A 25,710-nucleotide genomic window follows, 5' to 3' on the forward strand; every position below is an offset into this window, starting at 1 on the left:
GGAATGAAGGACAATGTTAAAAGAAAAAAGTTAAGTGGCTGTTCCCACCGAGGCGGTGATTACGGAAGTTGGGCCTGACATCCAGTCGGTCCTAACTTCCATGCTAGGTCCACCTGGGTGGTGTAAGGATTTCAAACATGGATGCCCCCTGACTTCGCTGCCTCTACCAACATGGTTGCCAAGGCAGGATGTCAGCATCTCTTTGAGATGGATTGCTCACACTGGTCATCTCCCTTTTTAAGGCTTCCATTCCTCTCCCTATTTGCCTGTGCAAAGTACTCCCTACCTTGTCTCCTGTTGGAACCTCTGGTTTCTGTTTCACTTGCCTCAGACCAATCCCTGCTTCTAGATTTCTCTGATTCTTTCCAGCACTGACCCTGGAACAATGACCACAACCATTTTGTCTCTCTCCAGTCCTGATCCCGGAATTGTGACCACGACCATTCTGCCTCTCTCCTGCCTAGATCGTGGTATTGTGACCTCTAATCAGCCGCTACATCCTGCCCTGATCCCGGAACCAGAATCCATTATTCTTACTGATTCAGGATCTAGATCCCAGGTATGGGTCTGACTAAACCCCCTAAATCTCCCCGACATACACAAAAGCAACACACACAAAGTTAACAGGTGGGCTCCAGGCGCAATGCTATCTCCTCTGCCACCACCGAGCTACTGCTACATATACAAGCCCCATTATGGGGTGCTAGTATCTCCTATGCACCCCATAATGGGGCCTGTATCTCAGGAAGCAGGGTGGTCCCCACGGATGTCTGGGGGTCCTCAGGTGGTCCCCACGGGTGTCTGTGGGCCCTCGGGTGGTCCCCTGGGCGTTACGGGGATCCTCAGTTGGTTCACACGGGTGTATGTGGGCCTTCGGGTGGTCCCCGCGAGTGTCCATGGGCCTCTACGTGGTCCCCGTGGGTGTCCGGGGGCCCGCAAGGGGTCCCCGGGTGGTTCCTGTGGGTGTCCCCGGGTGGTTCCCACGGGTGTCTTGGGGCCTTTGGTGGTTCCCACAGGTATCCGGGGGTTCTCGGGTGCTTCCCGTGGGCATCTGGGGGTCCTCCGGTGGTCGCCATGGGCATCCAGGGGTCCTCTGGTGGTCTCCGCGGGTCCCTGCTGGCCTGCAGTACCAATCCTGTAGTAAAATAAATAAAGATGGCCTACATTACAATAAATACACCTCCCCCCACCCCACACCCCCCAAACACATACAGTACAGTAATGTGCAAAATAACTATTATCCAGATATGGATATATTTGCCCATTATTAAACAAAACATTAGCCAGCCAGCATAAATAAAATAGTTCTACTTAACCCTGCCATTATGAAGGGCGTCCTCGTCAGCACACTGCAGGGCCATGTCCTCCGTTGCCAGAAAGAATACATAATAATAATAACAATAGCATGTTCTTGTATAGCGCTGCTAGTTTTACGTAGCAGGGAGGCACAGGGGGATAAAGTGACTTACCCAAGGTCACAAGGAGTTGACACCAGGAATTCAACCAGGCTCCCCTGCTTCAAACTCTCAGTGCCAGTCAGTGTCTTTACTCATTGAACCACTCCCTCTCCATACAATCTAATGGCCCCTAACCCCTTATTAACCTTAGCGGTTAATAACCGCTATAGTAATTAAGGGGTTAGGCCTAACCACCCACCCCAGACCCACTATACCCACCCTGTACCCATTGATTGGCATAGTAGTACATCATACCCATATAATATGGGCATGATAAGCTCCTATAGCAGTCAATGGTCACACTAATACAAAAGCATGAATGTCCAAAATACACAATAGCAAAACATATACAACAAACACCTAAACTCCCAAATTCAAAAATTCAAAAATGAAAAACACTAGCCAACCAAGCAATTACCTAAATAAAACCACTAGCCAATCAATTAAAGAAATAAAACCACTAGGCATTCAATAAAATAATTAAAACCACTAGGCAATCAATTAAATGATTCACACCACTAGCCAAATAATACATTTAATACATAAAAGCAGTAACCAAAACAACAATTAATTAATACAACCACTAGGCAACACATCAATTAAAACCAGTAGCCAACAAAATACATTATTAACTAAAAACAATCTGAAAAAATAAATAAACAAGCCATCACAATTGAAAACAATTTAATCTAAACAATAAACAAATATAGAAAATATAACAGTCAATAGAAGAAATGCATTGGCTACCAATGTATTTATCTGTACCCAGAACATGCACAGATTAATACATTAGCAGTCAATGGGCAATGAAAAAGTAAAAAAAAAATCCAATCAAAAAACCTGTAAAAATAAAAGTACATACATTCAATATTTATCTTACCTTCAAAAACGTTGGCCCTCCGAATCCATGGGAATCAGCAAGTTCTCTTACCTTTACGCCATGAAACGCAATCCAACGCCATCCACCATGAAGATCGGGACCAGGTAACCAAATTCTTTCTTTAATCTTCAATCATCTTTTTTCATGATCTGTGATTATTTATTTATTTTCTTTATCTTTGTCTTCATCTGTTAATCCAATAACCCCATGCTAAGGTAATGAAGTTGACAAGTTGACTGTAAATGCATTTTTATTGCATGGGTTTGATGCCGGGGGTCTCCGGTGCTGATATTAATGTGTATCAGCTTCAGAGACCCCCGGCATCAATCCGATGCTGGACACCCGCGGGCACCACCTGGAGGCCCATGGACACTCGCGGGGACCACCCGAGGGCCCACAGACACACGTGGGAACCACCTGAGGACCCCCGTACTCCCCATGGTACCACTTGAGGGCCCACAGACACCCGTGGGGACCACCCGGGGACACCCGACGGCCTCTGGGATCAAACCTGTGTTAAAATAAACAAATAAACAATAGTTTTATGTGGGGGTACAGGGGGTGGGTTGTGTATTGTCGGTTATTACATTTTGTAATGTTTATTGTGGGTAGCGGGGGTGGGTGAAGGGGGTATTTGGCCCTTGGTGGATAGCGGGAGGGTTTAAACCTTTCATTGCCTTAGCGGTTTGCCGCCAAGGTAATGAAGTTGACTGTAAATGCATTTTTATTGCATGGAATTGATGCATCGGGTCTACGGTGCTGATATTAATGTGCATCAGCTTCGGAGACCCCCGGCATCAATCCGATGCAGGAAAAAAGGATTTTTTTTCTAAGTCCTGTCTCATCCACGTCTCAAGAAGCAGCACTGCGACCCGCAGAATATCCAGTGCTGCTTCTTGAGACGTTTCTCCTACTGGGTGCACGTAATCCCTTTGAGCCTCTCAGTGCTGGTTATATCTTATGCCTATCTGACTCTGATCCTATGATATTATTGGATCACTTAGCCTGTCGCAGTTTTTTTATTAACTCCTGCATTACTGGCTTATATAGCATTGTTGCTTTAGATTATCTCTGCTAATAATAGGTTATCCTTGAGATATACTCTACAGTTGGTTGGTCTAAATGCCACTACACTCGTTTGGGCATACTGCACCGACACACTTTATTCGAGCAAATACCCAGTATGTACCTGGCAGATACCTGGAATGCGCCGCTCCTCACCTCTAACAAGCCCCGTTGCATTTGCCTTCCCAGCCTGGGTTCATGCCTGGCTGATGGGCGGCTGATCTGTTAAATGATAATGATTAGGATTTAATAGGCTGCAATGCTTCGCGTGTCTACCAGATGGCATAAATTCATGAATTGTAATGCAGTATATATATATATACTGTGCAGTATTGCAGCCAGTGGGAATAAAATGCTTCAATCCCTGCCTGGAAAATAACTCAATGCACTCGGGCAGAAAACAGTCACAAACCTCAATACACCCGGGTATACCCGAATTCGTGGGACTAGCCGAGCTCGAATAAAGTGTGTCGCCAGTGTACATTCACTAGTGACCACTCTTGGATCACTAGATTATCATATAGGTTGCCATATTGTGTATTATTTTTTTTGAGTGTTTAGTGTGTTGGGAGTTACAGTCCATACAGCACTTAAGGGAAGTACCCTTGATCATTGTGACCTTGGGGAACGGGCCAGAAGGGGCATTCCATCCCAAAACATTGCCCCCCTTATTGGTCTTGATCCCTCCACCCCTTTGTTCTCCCACTCCACTTGCTGTTGCTCACTGTTGTATGTATATAGCTGTCCTCTGCGATTATCTATACATATTGTGTGGTCATATTATGGCAATATCACAATAATTTGGCTAGAAAAATATCTGGGCATGCCACATGTTTTTTGGTCTTGGAAAAGCATGTAAAGTGTGAAATGGCTGCAGACCCTCCAGCAACACTTGACCAAACTTTGCCAACAACAAATTGTGAACGTAAGGAATATTTTAACTTGACACACTGTACGGTGATGGTTTTGTATGGTCATATAATGAAGTTAAATTATATTATACTGTATAAGCAAGTTGAGAAACTGAAAGTGAGGATACATCTATGGTGCACTGGTCATTTCTGGTCCTTGCGCATCTTTCAAGCCACATTGTTTAATGGCCATCACCAGGTTAACACCTGAGGCTACTTGCATTAAATTGACTTCGTATCTAGACAAGGCCCTGCGCTTTACTTTTAAACATTAGGAAACATTCATGTCCAAACTTGAAAATATGAAGACACTCAACATGCAGTAAGTTTTGGATATTCCTCCCATCAGAGTATCGCAGCTGATTACATCATTCCTTTGAAGGTTGTTTTCCTGTCACCTCTGCTGGTTTGGCATGATAACTTAGCCCTCTGTGATATTGTGGAGCAATGCATGGGAATCTACTATAGTGTTACGCCAACAAATACTAATTACACATTGCTGCAGAAATCCCAATTCACACTACAGATTAGCAATATGTTTATTTCTGATACACATAGTTGTAAACGGATATTAAAAGTTTCGTCAAGTTTCAAAAGCTTGCCAAAATACATTTAACTAAAATAAAAGCTGTAGAGGTACATTCAGGGGCAAAACCGTCATATGGAGGATTTAATGGTGCATTTACCACTAGGACAAAAACAAACCAATGGCATTAGCAACTTTTAAGGGTTTTAATCTCAGTAAATGGCATTTATTTTATTTTCTCCTACAAAAAAAATATTATTTTATTGTTTGTTTATGAACATGGTAAGCTGTAATTCGAGAGTGAAACCGTTTCCATTTTGCCTGATTTTACTGTGCATTGTGCATTGTTTTCTTTCCCTTCTCACATGAATGGGAGATGGGTCTTGTAACTCCTGTATACAGCCATAATACATATGTCTGAGCCAGTCCTGGATGTTCAGCATACCTGGGCCTCCAGACTGATTGTCGAGAATCAAGTAAGCTGATTTCTTTGACTATGAGCAGGGTCTGGAGCTCTGCATTAACCAGGGCTCATACATTCTCCAGGAAACTGAAGGGCTATGAAGCAACACTCTCATAAAACTGATGTTATAGTTTTTCTTGCTGAATTAAAGCATGTATGGAAAACACTTCTTTATACATTTCAAATACTGTAAAACCAAAAGTGTCAAATGTTTGCCTAAACTATAATCACCTTTGTTGTAAGAAGCCAATTACATTGTTATGATTACTTATTTATTGAGCTGATTCATACTGCCCTTTAAGTGACTAATAAACATAGCATTTATTTTAAATGAATTAGATTTATTAATTAACATAGATTCTACTCAAGCTGGGGCAATCCATATCGAAGTACCACATGTAGGTAGTTCCTGTGCACTCTATATCATTACCCAATTCCCACTGTTGGCTACTGGTGCTTCAACTCCTGTGGGGTTTCTACTAGAACCCATAAAATACAATGTATGTATAAGAATGGAATGCTGGGCACTGCATTACAAAAATCCCTATTAAGCATAGGAATGGATGGCAGGGATGGCTAGCCATCACTGATAAATGCTGATATTTCAGCCGAAACGTTGGAAACCACAGAGCCCAGCCATCACTCCTGCATGCAATCCATATGTCATACTGAAATACAAATTTACATGCTACTGTAAATCTCTGTCTATATGTTTGATTCCTAATTACTTAGGAAACAAAGTAAAGGTATACATAAATCTAGCAGTGTGAAAAATATATACATGCTACCCAAGAGAATTGCTTAGAGAAATTATTTGTGCAGGAATCAATCTGACTTTGAAGTACATATCTGCACCTGGATACACATTACATTTGAGAAGCAAGAGGTGATGAACAAAAGGTTTATTTACTTCACACCCTGACAATAAACATTCTCTTGTTGATTATCAGGGACTTCAAAATAAAACTTGTGTTTCCTGAATTAACATTTAGACCCCAGAGGGAAGCAGCTGGTATTTTCCCAATCAGTATTGTTGACCTGTCCAAACATTTATTGCAATCATCTAGGTTTTCCCATCAACTTCAAAGAAACACAAACATCATTTAGTTTGAGCATACTTCCCATCAAAACCTGTTCAGCTATAGGTTTAGAAACACATTTAAACCAGACAGTGTTAGTTAGTTAGTTAGTTAGTTAGTTAGTTAGTTAGTTAGAGAGGAGAGAGAGAGAAGAGTTTGGAGGGAGAGCTCAGAGAAGGTAATTATGATCATAATTCTTGTGCACTTGTAAATCTGTATATATATATATATATATATATATCTGTGTTTTATATCAATGTATGTTTAGATAGGATGAACTGTATTGTATTGTTTTGTTAGGCCTATAATAAGTACAAACCTTATAAGGAAGTATAATTAATAAAACCGTGTAAATTGTTATATTTTGTTGCTGTTCTAATAAATTACTGTTTATCTGATTGAGGCCTCTCTATCATGTCAGTAAACTCTCATATACCAGGGTGTGAATGTGTTTACTATTGGAAACCATATCTACACGTCCATTTCCTTAAATAATAGTTTTGCCCATATTATTATATTAATTCTTATAAGCCAGCAAGACCTTTATAGATGAATACGTTATAAATCCATCTATACAGTATTTCTATTGTCTAGATAAGGTTAGACATATAGTCTCCCTAGTTAATTCTTATAAGCCAGCAATACTCATATAGATTAATATAAATACATCTATATTTCTATTTCTGGATAAGGCTAAACATTATCGGTAAGAATACAGTACATGCAACAAATTAGAAACTTACATATATTAATCAAATTTGTTGTGTGTTAAAGAAAACAATATGATGTTTACTCCAAACTTAAATAGTATTGCTTTATATCTTTAATTTAAATAACAAATGATAGATTTACTATAAATTAAGAAAATTACAGAAAGGAAATCTGATGCAGTACATCCCATGATTATGTGCATCAATTAGCTTCTTACTAAATTACAAATAAGTGTCTTGATACATTGATGTAAAGAGACACGTCTCAAATGATTCTATTATCATCACTTGATGTGAAAAGTAGGCTTCATATTTTTTAGTAGTTGGTACTTCACTAGATGAATATATTACAAATAAATTCAGGTGTGTAAGAGACATGTGCAGAGGTACACTCAGGGAGACAGTTTTGAGGAAATTAAAACATTTCTTTATTCAGCCTGTCATTTTAAACAAGGCAAAACATACAAAAATAAACAAACAAACAGCCAATCCCTGTGTAAGGGCTATCTCACTTCCCCATTCCCTATCTGCAAGGCTGGGAGGAAAAGCCCCTTACCAACATATCACCCCAAAGTCTAAAGAGGTACCTCAAAGCATTTGGACCTTCATGTCAGTCTATGGGTCCAGATAGTTGTCTGCTTGAGGGGCCAAGGGTAGCCTCTGGAAGGTTCCTGGGTCCTCTGTGTCCAGAAATAGAGGTCTAGTCCACTGGTGTCTTGCTTTCAGCACACAGCCCTCCTGTGTGTTCAAGACTCTCTGGGTCTGTTCCCAGCAGAAGGTTTTTACCCTTGTCTGATTAACCAGGTGGAGCTGGTTAATTGTCTAGCTGTAATTAACCAGCTCCCTGCAAGATTCCTCAGACACCTAGAGGCTTATTTTGCAGCCTTATTTAAACAGGGATAAGTCTCTGTTACAAATATTATTGGGTTTGCACTGTCTACTTACATTTCGAACACAATAAATTAATTATTATATACAATACTGCAATTACTCACAATAATACATTTCTATAGGATATGAACAGTGAATTTAACTATTCTTACCAATTCTTAGTTTGACTTTGGCCAGTAAATTGATGGGAGGCAAGTAAATGTTTCTCAAAGGCTGCAGTGGTGATGTAATCATAGGATCTGTACCATGATGCTCAATAGCTTCACCAAGTGATGCGAGCTAAAAGAATAACATTTGACAATATTCATTATTTGTTAATTAACCACAGAAAATTAGTGCACACTCTAGGGAGATTTACATTCAAGTTAATGGGGGTTTTGGCCAAATGTAGTGGGACAATATAGAATTACCCCTTAGGTCAGTTTATCCTAACCTGGGGGACTGTCCCTCAGCGTAGACCAATAGATTTAAAAGGGTGTCAGAAGGATAATATATGAATACATTAATAATATATTCCATGAAGCAAAATATTTGTATTCTTTCAAATGTGTTGGGGTTATTTTTTTTTAAAGGAAAACTCCACCCAAACATTGGTCATCTTGTTGTATGCACACAATACAGAAGGGGGTCACAAAGGCAGATTAATTACTTTTGGGCAGCCCAATTTAAAGAGTTTGGGACCACTGTATTAAGTGTTAATATTCCCTCTGCTCTGTATTTTGGCATCCATATTTATCTCATGCTTAAGTTATGTGGTGTGGGCTATTTTATAATAAACTGTGAAATGCCCCCTATATGTAAAGGTGGTATATAGTGACAATTTTAGCTGTGATATCATTTATGATAATAGGGGTCAAAAATGAATTAATATTTATTACTAATTTCTCTTATTCCTGTTGCTTCAGGAACAGCAGAAAGTAGCCTATTCCCTCAGTTCTGTCATATGACACATCAGGTGAAAATGATGGGTGTGTAATGTGAGCACGTTTGTGCTGTCCTTGGAGAAGCAGAAACCAGAGCGATATACACTGATACTCAATGTACTGCAGCGCATAAATTACATAAATCTCATAAACTACATAAAATAAACAAAGATTGCTAAAAATAAGGATCTCAAAATTGTTGTATATTTAATTTTGGATTGTTCCAACAACATTTTGAATCTGTGAAGGTTGCCTTTGTAGGCTGCCCATTGGTTCCACATCAGACACAAAATAGAAGCAGGTAATATGCATAATAACTCTATTAATTGAAGATGTATTTATTAAAATGAACAGCTTTCAAACTAAAATCAATTTCTATTTTAATGTGTGATGGTATGTTAAGCATTTCTAAAACAAGTAATCTTACTTGCATGTACTTACTTGCTTAATGAGAAGGTTGTGAGCTAATGTGAAAGTGTTTAACTGCGTTGTCCAAAACAGTTGTTGATCCTTGTTCTTCTCCATTTCCATTATGTCAGCCAAAAGAATATAGCTCTGAGCAAGTGTTACGCATGATGCAAGAGAATGAAAATGCCTTTCTTCAAGTAAATGGACAATATCCTGTTTAAGTAAACAAAAATGTGCTTTTAGATTTGAACAGATATACAATAACATGTAGAGTTATCAAAATATTCCATTACTCATTAACTCTCCATTGCTCTACTTTCAGAACTTTACAAAAGATCAATATTCGGTTCCATTCACATAATTAGTTAAGGGCTTACAAATAATTTTATACGGGTTGTTTGATGGGCCCTGTGTCATTAATATTTTACCCTTTGATTTTCCTGTTCCTCCTTGTGTTGATGCATAAAAAGTTAAATATCAATATGTATACAGTATTATAGGCTAAAGCTGTAAAATTCCGAGCATTATTGAAATCCCTGCTCTCTGATTGGTTAAAATTCTGGGCATTATTCATACAGTAATGCCCGGAATTTTTGGCAACTTGCCAATTCAGCTTTGAGATGCAGGGGAAGAGCGCAGAGAATGTAAAATTAAAAACTGCCAAATTTAAAACGGTTACTGCTCCTCTCCTCACACAGCTCGGCAGCATATGCAGGCTCTCTCTCACAGCTGCATCTCCGCTCCTCTCTTCTCCTCACACACAGCTCGGCAGCCTAGTGTATGTAGTCTCTCTCACACAGCTGCTAGTGCTGTCAGAAGCTGGCGGGTCCCAACTAGTAACTTTGTTAATTGCAACAAAGTAATATTTCTTCCACCAGTTGTATACTGTAGCTTGGTCTGAGGTAATTATTATTTGCTTATTATTTAGTTTGTAGTTAAAATCACTGTCCCCCCACTTCTTTCCCCCACCAATCTATCCCTCTCCCCCCCTCCACTCCTCGCATCCCCTCTCTTCCCCCCCCCTTTTCCCATGTATTTCTGTCCCTTCCGTCTCACCCCCTCTCACTCGCATGCCTCGCATTTATTTGGAATTTCTCTCCCCTGCGTCTCACTCTTACTCACTCTTTTCCACACTCACCCCACGCTCACTCATTCCCTCCCCCTCACACAATTCCCCCCACAAGATGTATACCAAAATACTTCCCACCCCCCCATGCAAAAAACTTCCCACCACCAAATACATAAAAAAAATCCCCACTCCCCAAATATATACAACCTCCCCTACCCCCCCAAATGCATACAAAAAACCCACCTACCCAATAAATATAAAAAAAACAATCAATATAACACCCCCATACATACATTTTTTTTTTATATATATAGCACCCTGGCTGTGCTCAAAGCTGTGACCATGCAGCAAGCTTAAGCCTATAGGGAACCATGTTAAAAATGGTTTTTGAAGCAAAAAGTGTGCTCATTTGCATGTCATTTTCCAGAATCCCTTGCTGCAGTGAAAGTGCTGTGTGCTGGGTGATAATGGTGAAAGGCGGGGTTGCAGACCTGCCTAAGACATGCAGATGAGCATACAGTTGTATTTCCATTTGTGTATATATCCATTTGTGTATCAGTACCGTGTTAGCCGAGCTTCAATAATCAAAAAAATAAATAGATGATACCGTTCTGTGGCTAACGAAATGCTTTTATTTGTGCGAGCTTTCGAGATACACTGATCTCTTCTTCCGGCGATGTTACAATGAATGAAGCAAAAGGTAAACTTAAAAACAGTGTCTCTTGGAATGTTATCTGTGCTGTTCCTTCCCCTGGTGTGGATGTGTTTTATGGCTAGAGGTGTCAAAAGGTTACTGTGAAAGCAAGTTAAGAAAGAGTGTGTATGTGTATCAGTGTGAATAAAAATGAATGGAGAGACCACAGTATATACAGTGCTTTACACAAGGTGTGTGTGGAGTGGGACTGGATATAAATGGTGTGGGTGGGTGTATATATATATATGTAGAGGAATCAGTACCGTGTTAGCCGAGCTTCAATAATAAAAAAATAAATAGACTATACCGTTCTGTGGCTAACAAAATGCTTTTATTTGTGCGAGCTTTCGAGATACACTGATCTCTTCTTCCGGCCGTGTTACAATGAATAAAGCAAGCAAAGGATTTACTTAAAAACAGTGTCTCATTGGAATGTTGTCTGTGCTTGTCCCTCCCCCGTGTGTAGATGTGATTAATGGCTAAAGGTGTTAAATTGTTCCTGAATGTTAGTGATGTGAGTGTGTGTGTGTGTGTGTATCTATGTGAATATAAATGAATGAAGAGCCCACAGTGTATACAGTATTTACAAAAGGTGTGTGTGGAGTGGGAGTATATATTAATGGTGTGGGTAGGTGTGGAAATGTGGGAGATTGTTGCATTACTAAAAGTGTGTGTAGATACTGTGTGGTATATCAAAATCCACAGCCGGCATTCAAATTAACAATATGAAGTAGAGGTGCTTGTCCTATAAAAATAGTATAAAAATTATTACCATACTTGCAGAAGGTAAATGAATACAGCACTCAGTTCAGTAATCCATAAGTAATGTATTCAACATGTAGAAAAAACAATGCCCATTCCGACGTTTTGATCCCGGAACGAGATCTTTCTCAAGGGGGGGTGCAAAGACAGACTAACAAACACAGACTTATATACCTTCACCAATATGTGTGAAAACACCTGTACCTGATTGCCCAGTGTGGAGAAGCCTGCGAAAATCAATTGTAATCTGCTCCGGTGCAGCGTCGCCATCTTGTGGGAGATCTGTCTGCTCTGTCAGCTGTCTAATACTAACATAACGTACAAGCATCCTGGTCACCAAGGTAACTGTACCGCGCATGCGCTACATAGTCAGACACACTCGTAACTCCCTGTTATAAGCGATCCAGTACTGTGCAATACTCTACAGCGCGACTCCTTAATGAGATAAAGTAACCATAAGTAGCTAAACCCTAATGCTGTCTGAAGTGCCATAGTGAACCTATTAAGAGTCTCATTGTTAAAATCTTAACATACACACATATCTATACTATAAGAACCCATAGCAATAGTAACTTTTCTTCATAGCCAGGGCGTCCCTGTCACCAAGGTCACATAATGGTTATATACCTATCTCAAACATAGCCTAATACCATAAAAACCAGCAATCAAAATATGTGAAGATAGGGAGTGAAGAAACAAAAGGAGACAAATCTAGCATGAAGAGGAATATAAAAACAAATAGCCCACCAAAGAAATCATGTCATGCAATATCCACACAGTGTAAAAGCTAATAAACCTCAGAATAGTGTATGTTAAAAATAAATAAACAGACTGTAAGAACAGATAAATGTGTCATGCATAATGCGTCATGCAATATAGAGGTCAGAGAATAGAAAGAGCAATTATATTCTGCTCTATGATCTACAGGAAGCTACCCAAATGAAGTTCTTCATTAAGACCCTTTGTGGTAATTGTATTTAATCTACTGTATCATTTTTGCTTCCATCTGTAGTAAAATGTTGTTACAATTGCCACCTCTAATAGGAGCCTGTGCAATCGGCATATGCTTCTTAAAGAAGACCTTAATTTGGATTGCTTCCTGTAGATCATAGAGCGGAATGTAATTGCTCTTTCTATTCTCTGACCTCTATATTGCATGACGCATTATGCATATGAGAATGTATATACTCCTCTAAATAATCACAGATCATTAGGCAGCAGACCCGATCCGGAGGTGACGTCAGACGCTATATTCACTGGGACGTACCAGAGCTGCGGCATCTGATCGCCACACACTGTGAGCTGCGGTCAGACCCAGGACTAACAGACGTTGGCGGGGGCAGGACGGTGAGCCAGTGCGGCAGACGATTTCTCCCATACACTATATAAGTGTGAACAGCCCATTTTAATTGCATTATTGTAAGTGCACACTTTATATTTTAAACATAAAGCATTTTTGTACCTAGCTGATCTGTGTTATGGAGTTTCTCTCTCTCTTTTTCATGGGAGTTTTATCCTGTTGAACACTGTGAACCCTGCTGAGTTCTACCCCACCTGTCTTTGGAGTGACAGCCACTGACTACCTTCTACCTCATACCACACCTGTCGTGGAGACATGTTAATCCCCCTACACACTGCTTGATTATATCTTACTTTTTTTAAATAGGCCTTCTAAAAGAGCCAAGACTTCATCATCACATTTACTGATTATAAGAACCTCTACACTTGGAGTATCTATGTGTTTTTTGTTTCCCCTTTATGCTCCTCCTGGAATCTGAGAATCAATTGACGCATTATGCATGACACATGAATCTGTTCTTACAGTCTGTTTATTTTTAACATACACTATTCTAAGGTTTATTAGCTTTTACACTGTGTGGATATTGCATGACATGATTTATCTGGTGGGCTATTTGTTTTTATATTCCTCTTCATGCTAGATTTATGTCTCCTTTTGTACCTAAATGGTTAAAGATTAATACTTTATATGTCAATGTGCAATGTAAAACATAAAAAAAAAATATCCAATCGAAAAACCTGAAAAAAATATGTATTTACAAACATTCAATATTTAACTTACCTTTAGAAGCGTTGGCCCTCCGAATCCAGGGTTATCATGAAGCTCTCGTACGGCCACATCATCCAACTCAATCCGATGCCATCCACCATGAAGATCCGGACCAGGTAACCAAATTCTTATTTCTTTGATCTTCTAACACCTTTTTCTTTCTTCATCTGTAATTATTTCTTGCTTCTCTTCATCTGTTAATCCAAAACGCCATGGTAGATCCACAACACGATGTTGTTACGTTGGCTTCTTGAGCTCAAATGAGGCATCAAGGCCTTAAATATGGCCTATAATGTCACATTTTTGGGTCAAATGGTACAGCTCCAATTTGATTGGATGCTGTATCATGTGCCCGCCTCTTTTTTTTGTTGAAGGATGTGACGTTATCTCCAAGGGAGGTACGTCACATCCTTCAACCCACATGGCTGTATCACATGGTATTACAGCAAATGGGATTGCAGACAATCCCATTGGTTGCTGTACCATGTGATAGGTTATCTTAGTTCACAAGGATGTGACGTTACTTTAAGGGATGATGTCACATCCTTTTGAACTGTTGTTGAATTTTGGCCTTCATGCTTTTGGATTAGGGTTACCACTGAGTGCTACAGTGGCTTATGCCCATATTATATGGGTATGATGTACCACTAAACCAATCAATGGGTAGAGGGTGGGTATAGTGGCTCCGGTGTGGGTGGTTAGGCCTCCATGGTGGGTAGCGGTGGACAGGGTTTAACCTCTTAATTACTATAGCGGTTATTAACCGCTATGGTGATTAAGGGGTTAGGGGCCATTAGATTGTATTTATTTATTGTTACTGGCATCGTTGGACATGGCCCTGCAGTATTCTGATGAGGATGCCCTTCGCGGGGCCTACAATGTGGTAAGGATTTGCCAGGGCGACGAATGGAAAACGGCGTTCAATACCCGCGATGGCCACTATGAATACCTTGTCATGCCATTCGGTCTCTGTAATGCTCCTGCTGTTTTTCAAGATTTTGTTAACGAAATTTTCAGAGACCTGCTCAATCAGTTTGTGGTCATCTATCTGGACGACATTTTGATCTTTTCCAAATCTTCTCAGGAACATGTCAGCCATGTTAAACAGGTACTTCTACGTCTACGGGAAAACCTTTTGTTCGCCAAGTTGGAAAAGTGTAACTTTCACAAAACATCCACAGCCTTCCTGTGATATATAATTTCTCACTATGAATCCAGCCAAGGTAAAGGCGGTTCTAGAGTGGCCTCGCCCTACAACCCTCAAAGCCGTTCAGTGCTTCCTGGATTTTGCGAACTATTACCACAGGTTTATTAAAAAATGTCCCTCTGCAGTAGCGCCCATCACTGCTTTAACCAAGAAAGGTGCGGATCCCGCCTCATGGTCGCCAGCAGCTATTCAAGCTTTTGAACACCTGAAGACCGCCTTTGTTTCTGCCCCCATTCTTATCCATCCAGACCACAAGCTACCATTCACCTGGAGGTAGATGCATTGGACGTCGGAGTTGGTGCTATTCTCTCTTAGAGGAAGAACCCTCAAGCCAGACTACATCCTTGTGCATTTTTTTTTAAAATTCTTCTGCCGAACAGAATTATGACATTGGTAACCGGGAACTTCTAGCAATCAAATTAGCTCTGGAAGAGTGGAGACATTTGTTGGAAGTTACGGAGAACCCCATCACTATTATCACCGACCACAAGAATTTGCTTTATATCAAGGGCGCTCATCGCTTAGGATCTCGTCCAGCCAGGTGGTCACTTTCTTCTCACGATTCAATTTCATTATTTCTTTTCTTCCAGGTTCTAAAAATACCAAAGCCGATGCTCTATCCCACTAGTTCCTGGTAGACGACAAAACCGAGGACCAGCAGAAACCTATTCTTCCTTACAAATACATTCTTTCTGCCAATACATTTGATGCTTTAAAAGACATTGTACAAAAGCAATCTCATATTCCTGAGGATCTCATAGTACCTGATGGTCGATTGTTTACCCCACCACCTCATTGGAAGAAGGTTCTGGAATGGGGTCACTCTTCTAAATCTTCTGGACATCCAGGTACAAGAAGGACCACGGACCTCGTAGACCGGTATGCAAAAGGACATCAAGGAATTTGTTGCTGCGTGCCGACGTGCTCGGAATAAGACTCCCTGGAATAACCCACCAGGACTCCTTCGACCACTTCCCATTCCGGACCGTCAATAGACACACTTGTCCATGGGCTTTATAGTCGAACTGCCAGTATCTAAAGGGATGAACACCATCTTAGTTGTGGTAGATCGTGTCTCAAAAGTCTCACTTTATTCCTTTTAAAGGTCTTCCCAGCTCTCCGAAACTGGCAGACATCTTTTCAAAGAAATATTCCGCCTCCACGGGGTACCATTAGTCGTAGTATCCGACAGAAGTTCGCAATTTATTTCGACGTTCTGGTGCTCCTTCTGCCAGCTACTGGGAATCACACTACATTTCTCTTCTGGGTATCATCCCCAAACCAATAGCCAGACCAAATGTACCAATCAGTCCCTGGAACAGTATATCCGATGCTTCGTGTCTGATACTCAGGACGACTGGTCTGAGCTTCTTCCTTCGGCCGAATTCGCGCACAATAATTTGCGCAATGAATCCACCTCAGAGTCGCCCTTCTTCATTAATTATGGTTTCATCCTCTTCTTCTTCCCATCTCCACTTCCGGGGTACCAGCCGTTTCCGACAGAGTTATTAGTTTTCAAAGGCTGTGGAGAAGGATTCAGGACAACCTCAAGACAGCAACTACCAGGCAAAAGGCACCAGTGGATCGCCACCAAGGAAGATCCAAGAGTTTAAACCGGGAGATAAGGTCTGGTTGTCTGATGGAGAAAGGATCTGATGATGTTTGTCCCCGTTGGTGCTCCTTACCAAGACCAGAGCCAAGCGTGATGTCACCGCAGCTGCAAAGAGCAAGTCCCTCCAAACGGAATCATGGAGCAGCAGGGTCTTCTACTATACATAGATAAGATCTCAATACTTATGCTCATCAGGAGTTTACTCTATTTTCTTTCTTACTTGAAATAAATGTTTTTCATTGTCTGCAGCACATGGGTTGTGTTTGTTCGTCTGAGCTTCTGTATTCTAGATATTGCCTGTTACACTTGGGGATCGGAGGACTCCCCTGTTCAGAGGCTGAATCAACACAACCCACTAAAGACTAATATTTTAATAATCTGTGGAACAGTGGGACTTCCCTTTCCTATCATCTTGAGGACTTTAACAATCCAAGGGAAGATAAGACAGTTCAGTTTTGGTTAAGATACATTTGCTCCACTTTCTTTTCCAGGACTATTTGTTAACTACACACTTTGTGTTCATTCACCACCCGATCTTTAAACCTCGGCCCTATTTTTAGTTGCCTATTGCTATACGCAGTGTTCGACAAACCTATACATTTGCTCGCCCCGGGCGAGTGGATTTAACCCCCGGGCGAGTAAATATTGGCCCAAGCAGCACACGTTTGGTACTAGGTAGCGAGTAGATTTTTTTGTGTGGCGAGTAGATTTTTTGGTGATTTGTCAACCACTGTTATACGGATCATCTTTATCTTTCTGATCCATGGTTATTTGATTTCCTCCTTTTTTTATTTTGAGCGCCTAACCTTACCATTATACATATACAACATGTAATACTATGATATCAACATATTGGGTTACAGGAAATACAAATGTTTGTTTAAAGATCAGCCCCTACCAGAAAAAAAGTAATCTACAGTAGTACTGAATCAACATTTTTATTCTAGTCTCTCTGCTTCCTAGAGGGAGGTGATAGAGCTACAATAAGTTATCACAGAAAAATAATTTCAATAAAAATGCTTAAGTGAATTAAATATATATTTTCATTTATGCTAACTATTGATACATAGGAGCCTAAACAACAAGTTACATGTCCAAAAGAAGCCTTATTCCATTAATTCCCAAAAGCTGGTTCACAAACCCTTTGTCTCCAGGGGATTTACCCAAAAAAATGTAACGGCAGCTTATAGAAAAATCCACACATGCACCGACAGCATGGATAGTTTAGCTGACATTCACCATGGGAACTTCCAAAGGGCGACCTAATATGCTTTGCAGCTTCCCATTTGAATGCTCCCCCTTTGGAAACAGCTATACTAACCACACTCATGGTGCAGTTCGAAACCTCAGTAAGCGCGTCGCTCCTAGACGAGCTCAGGAACCCACTGTAATGCACGTGATCAAAGCCTATTTTAAAACTAGTGGAGTGTTACATCCCCGGGAAGGATGAGGGTCTTCATATTTTGGGGTGCTGGGTATGTCTTTATTGGCATGAGGAAGTGTCTGTGTGGTCAAGAGGGAGGTTCTTGAAATAAATATTTTTAGCAGGGGGTTCACACACAAAAAAAGGTTGGGAACTACTGCTCTACAGACAGTCAAGTAAGCCAAAGCTTTTCATTTGAACTCTCTGGCTTTGCATTCCCCAAAAAGATAAATCTTATATTTGTATATTTTTTGTTTTAAAAAGAATACTTAAACTCTTGCTCCTACTCTAATCCCCACGCTCACACAGATTTTTTTTAACTCCATCTACTCTGGTATCTTTCCCTCCTCCTTAAAACTTGCAACAGTTATACTGCTGCGGCCGAGTTTATTCGAGCATTTGCCCGTTCTCGGCCGCAGCAGTAACCTGGCGCGCGCCAGAGGGTGCTGGGCGCGCGCCGAAGACACGGAGGAGCGCCCTCCGATCGGGGCTTTCTCCCTCCCGCTGCCGGGTCCGCCGGGTCCCCCGGAACCCCCTGCCGCCGTCCCCCACATCGCGGGACACCAGGGCTCCCTCGGGAAGCCCTGGACGCGCGTGCAGGGGGCGCAGGCACCCGATGACGCGTGACCGCGCGGAGTGCGGCTAGCATGCCGGGGCATCCCCAGGCTTGCGGAGCTAGCCGCACTCAAATAAAATGTGCCGCCTCTGTACCATTACTCAAAACCCGCAAGCTTTACCCTACCTGTCTCTCTAACCATCGTCCTGTCTCCCTTCTGCCTTTTGCCTCAAAACTCATTGAACGCCTTGTATTGTCTTGCTTGCTGCATTTTCTCACCTCCTATTCTCACCTAGGTCCTCTACAATCTGGCTTTCTCACTGCTCAATCCACTTAAACAGCCCTAACTAAAATAACTAATGACCTTCATGCTGCCATAGACATTCTGCTCATACTGCTCGACCTCTCTGCAGTCTTTGATACTGTGGACCACCCTCCTTTCCTTCACTTTCTCCATACTCTTGGTATCCGTAACAAAGCTCTATCCTGGATTTCCTCTTACCTCTCCCATCGTACTTTCAGTGTCTCGTTTGCTAACACCTTATCCTCCTCTATCGATCTCTCTGTGGGGGTACTCCAGGGCTCTGTCCTGGGACCTCTTATCTTTTATCTTTAATTATTATTATAAGATTTACCTCCAGTAAAAGCTTTATTCCCTTCTTAGGCTGACCCTCTTGAATATCAAGAAAAGCAGCTTGCAGCATCAAGTGAGCTTGAGTCTCAACATCACTGAATGTTTCAGCCTCTATGATACCTTCAGTTATCATAGCGGAGCAGTCTAACATGTTCTCTTCTAGAATAGAAAAACAATTCAATAATTAATAATAAATGCATCTCTCTGATGCAATTGACCTTCTAAGTAAGCTGACAAGTGTCTGATAAAGCATAGTCTTTAATCTACTTTTGAATATACAAAATCAATGTTTATTAATAATGCATTTGAACAGAAACTATTACATAACAACAGTTAGGAATAGCCATAATTTAGATTAATAAAACTATATAAAAAACAATTCTATGTGATTTTAGTTTAAATGTCCATGTTAAACCGGGTCAGTTTTGGTGACATTTGTTGAATGTTTCATAAAAGTAATTTTAATGTTGATACAATACTGTATATGCATTTTCAGTGCTGTAGTTTAAACTTTCTCAAAATAATTTTTGTTATACTTGTTATTACCCTGACTGTTGTACTATTTCTGGATATATAGGCCTCTGAATTGCTGATACAGTACTTCTTCAAAGTAAAATGGGCATCAGCAACAATACAGAATGAATAAAAGGAATGATGGGTGTCACACTGAAGATCTCTTTGTTCATTTGTTCAATAGCAAACATGCTGTCAGAAACCAGTTTTATTCTAAAAGTGCTGGCACCTCAGGAGCATATATTTGCTGAATCTGGAGACCAAAGCAAAATGAAAGTACAATATTCTCTCTAAATACATACAAATTACAATGGCTAACTTAAAACTAAGGAGAGCCAAGCAGATATATGTATAATAAAAGTATAGGCATACATACCGTACTTGGATATACATACAAATAGCATGGTAGGCCTATACATTTATTATGATGGTACAGAACAAAATAAGATTGACAACCTCTATGAAAAAAACCTCTATGAAAACTCCAATTTGGAATCCAAGCCTTTGTATGGAGATTAAGTTCAGCATCTGGTTCTAGTATAAAAAAGTAGCCATACCTTGAATTGCTATGCCCCGCATCTGTGCCGCAAGAGCAGTCACTAATGCAAGACGACATCTGAACCAAATTCGTATGTTCAAACGTTCTCTGGCTTCGGTATCACAGGACAGGCTTGTATCCAAAATTTTAGGAGCTTCTTCAGCTTTCTAAAAATATTTTTAAAAGATATACTTGAACTTACAGAAGGCAATATGGAAAAACTTTTAAGAAAGAAGCATATGAAATGGCCCTATTTTAAAAATAATTGGTCTTACAAAATATAAAATGACAGGAAAACAGCACTTATATTTCTTCACTTGATCACTGCATATTTGCTATAACATTTTCCATCCGTTCTTAATTGTATTTAGGTTCATAATTTATTTATTGGCAGCAACAAGAAGTGAATATGCAGCAACTGTAAACTCTGAATTATTCAAATTCTAAGGAAACATGAACTTTAGTGAGATAAGCATAGCTGATAATGCCTGTATAAGTACTGATGATGATTGCATACTGTAGTCATCATTTACCTTCTCATTTCCTGGTGCAGATTGCTTTAGTGCCGGGGAAAGAATCTGACTATTGGTCTGATGCTTCACCGTGAACACTTGTGCCTGCTGGAGTAAACGCACTGCAGAATATGCCATGGCCACACTGGGAGCAAAAAGAAAAAACATAGATACTCAAAAAAGTAGCCATTGTTAGCTATAACACAGGCTTAGTTTATTTCTAACTTAAAAATAGAAATCATTACAGAAACAAACACACATTACTTCTTAAACTTGTGTCAAACAAACATTCCTTGTTTATTAAATAAGAAACGTAAAAAGAGAGATTCTGCTGTATAAATCAATGCTGGATATGACTTCACACTTCACATTCTACTCAATGAATGTAATGAATGTATACGAAAAAACATTACTGAAGACTTCCAATAATTACAATTCCTGAATCTGTCTCAAAATGCCTCAAAATGTAATCACTGTAAAACTCAAACCTTGTTTCTTCAATATATTGTTATTTAAGCTTTTGTTGATTTTTCATAAGTAACTGAAGGGGAAAGCCCACAATTACCATGACAAACCTGGTTAGGATATGTGTCAGGCTATTTTAATACATGTTACAGTATATACAATTATAGAAGAAAGGCAAGTGTACAGGGTACCATATCGTGAAGAATGTGCATTTTTAAAGAGGGCAAATTATTTCACTAACCAGTTGCACACAAAAAAATTACAAGGCTGTGAAGAGTTGGACTCAACAGGTATTAGCAACATTTTGGTCCTGTTACTTTAATGGGTGGTAACTATGCTACTAAATGCCTTTAATTGGGACATCATTTTGAATAGCCCAACATTAAATACTGATCTACCTAACTTCTATGTACCCAGGGTTGCCACCACCCCGGATTTGACCTGGAGACTACGGGTTTCGGCCACGTATCGCTGGGCTTACCTCGGAAATCTCTGGGTGGTGGAGGCGTGTGGTGGCATCCTCCCAGCAAATCAAGTCAACATAGCTGTGCGACATCAAATGGCGCCGCATTGCCATGACAATGGGATACTACGTGACATCACAGTTTCACTTGACGCTGCTTGCCATGACAACGAAATGATCCATGGCGTCATGTTGCCATGACAACATGGAGTCATGTGACGCCTTGGCGCGATAAGGCATTGCGGTGTCATGGCAACTTGACGCCGTGTGACGTCCCGGAGCATCTCGTAATGGCAATGGGTGTCACGTGACATCGCGCAGCAATGTTGACGGGATTTGGAGGGGAGGATGCCGATGCTGAGAGACACCGCCGCAGCCAAAGGTAAGAGAAAAAAATATAGAACAAAAAGATAAATGTACAAAATGTTATCTCCGGGTTAGCCTTCAATAGAAGATGGCAAACCTGTATATACCCAGTGGCGTAACTACAATTGTTGGGCCCCCCTGCAATTTTTATTCAAGGTTTCCCCTCTCTGTCACTCTCTTCCAACCTCTCTAACTCTCCCTCCCTCTCTAACTCCCTCTCTCACCCTAACTCTCTCCCCCCCCCTACGCTCCAACTATCACTTTTCCCCCTCTCACACGTAATTCCCCTCCTCTTATGAAATTCCCCCTTCCTCTCACATTCAATTCCCTTTCCCCACCTCACACTCAATCCCCCTCCCCTCTTCACACTCAATCCCCCTCTCTTTCAATTAATTCCCTCGTCTTACCTTGTCTTGTGGGATGGGGGCAAGGCCTCAGGTCCTGCTTGGGTGAGAAGCTGGAGCCATGTGGGAGGATGCAGAAGTTGGGCCCAATTTAAAGGCAGGCCCAATCTCTGGCGCTGACCGGAACGCTAGTGCACCAGCAAGGGGAAGGGCTTGGCCTGAGGACCCCGCAGCAAACAAAGGCCCCGGTAGCTTGACAGAGGTTAGGCCCGACCCCTGGCCCTGCCCAACTGCCAGTGCCAGTCAGCTAGCCAGGTCCTGCCCCCCCTGCTTTCGAGCCCCTTATATTGCAGAGTTTTGCAGTAGTGTAGTTACGCCCCTGTATGTACCTTCAAATCTACAGGGAATCATGCTAGAGTTAAACTGTATGCATGAGAACTTATTTTTAGTTGAAAGGAATATTAACTTAGTATTCATGTATAATTACCAGATTAACTATGAAACTTCCCCCCCCCCCACCCCAAAAAAATCACCTTTATTCTAAATGAGCTGTGTGCTACCCATTGAAGCATATTATCATACTTATTGTAAGGCTTTTTTCCAGCCGATTTTGACATTATTTTCTTTTTTATTTAAAGGGGCTCAAAGCCTAAAAAGATTGTTTACAACCTCTGCTGTTTTTTTGTCACTTGTTCGAACCCAAAAGCACAGACCTATTTTCCATTCCGCCTTCAAAAATATCGTCTTAACCCGAGCTTCTCAAGCAAAGAGCTCTTTGAAGTCTCATGATGTCACAAAGTGGGACGGGTTTTGCAGTCACGTTCATTTTTGTTTTGGCATAATTTTTTAGGGATAAAACACACCGTTTAAAAAACAATAAGCAAGGGAAAAATAGAGAGGTGAAAACAGACTGTGTGTAGTCTGGTAAAAAAAACCAATAATAAATAAAATGTACCGGGGTAGCCACATGCAATGGTTGCCTGGTTAGCAAAATAGGCTATTTTTTATAAAATCTGCCGGATGGAATGTTGCTCATAAACGAAGACGATGCTTTTAATCGAATTTATTGAAATACTGCCTTCGATTACCCCAGTAAAGGCTATTTTGTTATGCTTCAGTTCCACTTTGCAGCCGTTGCTCTGGATTTTGACCGTTAGACCGAACCCAACCTTATAATTTACCTTGCAGCAGTTTGATGCCTCTGCTGAGCAATCTCAAAAAGCTGAAGCTTTGCCTCAATTGCCATTTCTAATTCCACTGCCGGGCAATTCAAGAGCTGGAAACAGTGCTTTATTTGTAAATCCTGAAGGAAGGAGTCCAGCCTTTCTTCAGCTTCACTTAACAAAATTCCCTACATTTAAAACAAACAGGTATTAAAAGACGCTGCAAACAAATATTTAGGAACAAATAAAAAGTTAACTTTATGCATGAATACATATAGCAAACGTTGTTAGATATGTTGATGCAACGCTTTGCACTGATGTGTGTCAGTTGTAAAGAGTTGATAGAATAGATGGAACATAAAAAACATTGGAAAAGTACAGGCCTGTTAAACATTGTGTCTATTACATTATAAGCCAACATCTAGTGCCTGATGGGTATGGGATATTTTAATTGACCAACATGATGGTAGTATACATGCTTTTGAAACCTGCAACAAATCTACACTTCTTCAATGTGGCTATTGTACAAGAGCCTTCACACAAATGCGTTCTTAAAGACTTGCTGAAAATATATGGATGGCCCACAGGAAGGTACAAGTATATTGCACACCAGACCGAGCAAAACTTAAAATGGATACAATAAAGGAGACGATTGACACAAAATGGAAGTCAAATTAAGATATTATAATTAATGTTGTCATTTCATCTGGGGTTATGCTTTTTCTACAATTCTAATTTCACAAACACAGCATTTTAGTCACATACCAAGCACAATATATATTTTAAAGTTAATCCAGCACAGACAGAATAAAACATCTTAGAGGATGACAGACTACTAATATGGCAGTGAACTACTACTAGAATAAAGCCGTTCAACTCAAATACATGTATACCTGGGTTAAGTCAAAGTGGTGTAATGAGGCACTCTGTAACCTTAATCAGTATACAACTAGTAAAACCAATATGTACTTCCATGAAAGCTACTGTACCTTTAATTTTGGCAATGTAAGATCATCTTTAGATGTAAGTCGAACTACGACTTCGGTATCTTCAATTTTATGTCCAATTTGACCTGACAATAAAATGTGTGAAAGAAAGTTGATGTTACGTTAGAGATAGTATAATGGTAGTATATATGGTAGTATATATCACTAGTAACTGTATTAATAAAAAAGTAAGACAACCACAAACTTTGGCATACCATGCTATTGCACAATCAGAGAACTAGGTTTTATAGATTAAGGCCCATACGCTGTGTTAAACCAGAAAACACATTCACACCAAGTGAATGGTCTGTACAATGTGTTCCTGGTTTGGAAGGTGTCTTATGGCATAACAACACAGTGAATATGGGCCTAAGTGTCTTGAAAATGGTAACAGCAAACTACTTTATGCACATTAACCAAGTTCATGCTTTCATAAGAATGAGAGAACATTGAAACGCAATGAACTAAGCTGGGAGTGGCCGGGTGCTAACGGAGGTCCTCTGTGACTCAGATTCTGCCTTTCCTTTAAAGCCACTGGAAGAAACTGAGACATGGTGGTGGCAAGTTCAGTAAAGCTTTAAAGAGAAGGCCTCCAGCATGGGTAATAATTGCCAAGTGACACCCTGTTCTTCTGGGGGTATTACTTATAATGTGTATGGCTACAGTACCAAAACAACACAAGTTATGCTTCATGATGAAATAAAAAGGAAACATAGGCACAAGAAACAATTAGCCACCCCTGTCACAATTTCAAGGTGCGCGAGACTTAACATGCACTATACATTGTGCATTCATGATGTGGCTGATGCTCTCAGGCCAATAGCGAGAGCCATGCATTGTCATAGCTTGAATATATAGTGTACATTTTCTAATGAAGAGATAAAGAGTGTGCTTGTGCTTTATAATAAGGAGGCTACATGAATAAACCTTCAAGGAATTGAAATAGTACATATCGAATAGAAAATAGAGGTCTTGCAAAAAAATCAGTTTACATTTATTGTTGGTGATTCGACGTTTCGGTC

The 25,710-nt window shown here is 40.5% G+C and overlaps 1 protein-coding gene across 2 annotated transcripts in view; it reads right to left on the reverse strand.

The window, feature by feature from the left end:
- The window catches only part of CFAP54 (cilia and flagella associated protein 54), a 331,179-nt gene that overhangs the window by 65,038 nt on the left and 240,431 nt on the right, over positions 1-25,710 (reverse strand). For both annotated transcript variants that reach the window (XM_075600548.1, XM_075600549.1), the window contains exons 51-57: positions 24,692-24,774; positions 23,721-23,890; positions 20,923-21,046; positions 20,409-20,556; positions 19,340-19,497; positions 9,347-9,526; positions 8,135-8,261 (exon numbers count right to left, since the gene is read on the reverse strand). In XM_075600548.1, coding sequence (XP_075456663.1) covers positions 8,135-8,261; positions 9,347-9,526; positions 19,340-19,497; positions 20,409-20,556; positions 20,923-21,046; positions 23,721-23,890; positions 24,692-24,774 — 990 coding nt within the window. The remainder of the gene's footprint in view (positions 1-8,134; positions 8,262-9,346; positions 9,527-19,339; positions 19,498-20,408; positions 20,557-20,922; positions 21,047-23,720; positions 23,891-24,691; positions 24,775-25,710) is intronic.

This window comes from Ascaphus truei, chromosome 5, assembly GCF_040206685.1.
Source record: "Ascaphus truei isolate aAscTru1 chromosome 5, aAscTru1.hap1, whole genome shotgun sequence".
Classification (NCBI taxonomy): Eukaryota; Metazoa; Chordata; class Amphibia; order Anura; family Ascaphidae; genus Ascaphus; species Ascaphus truei.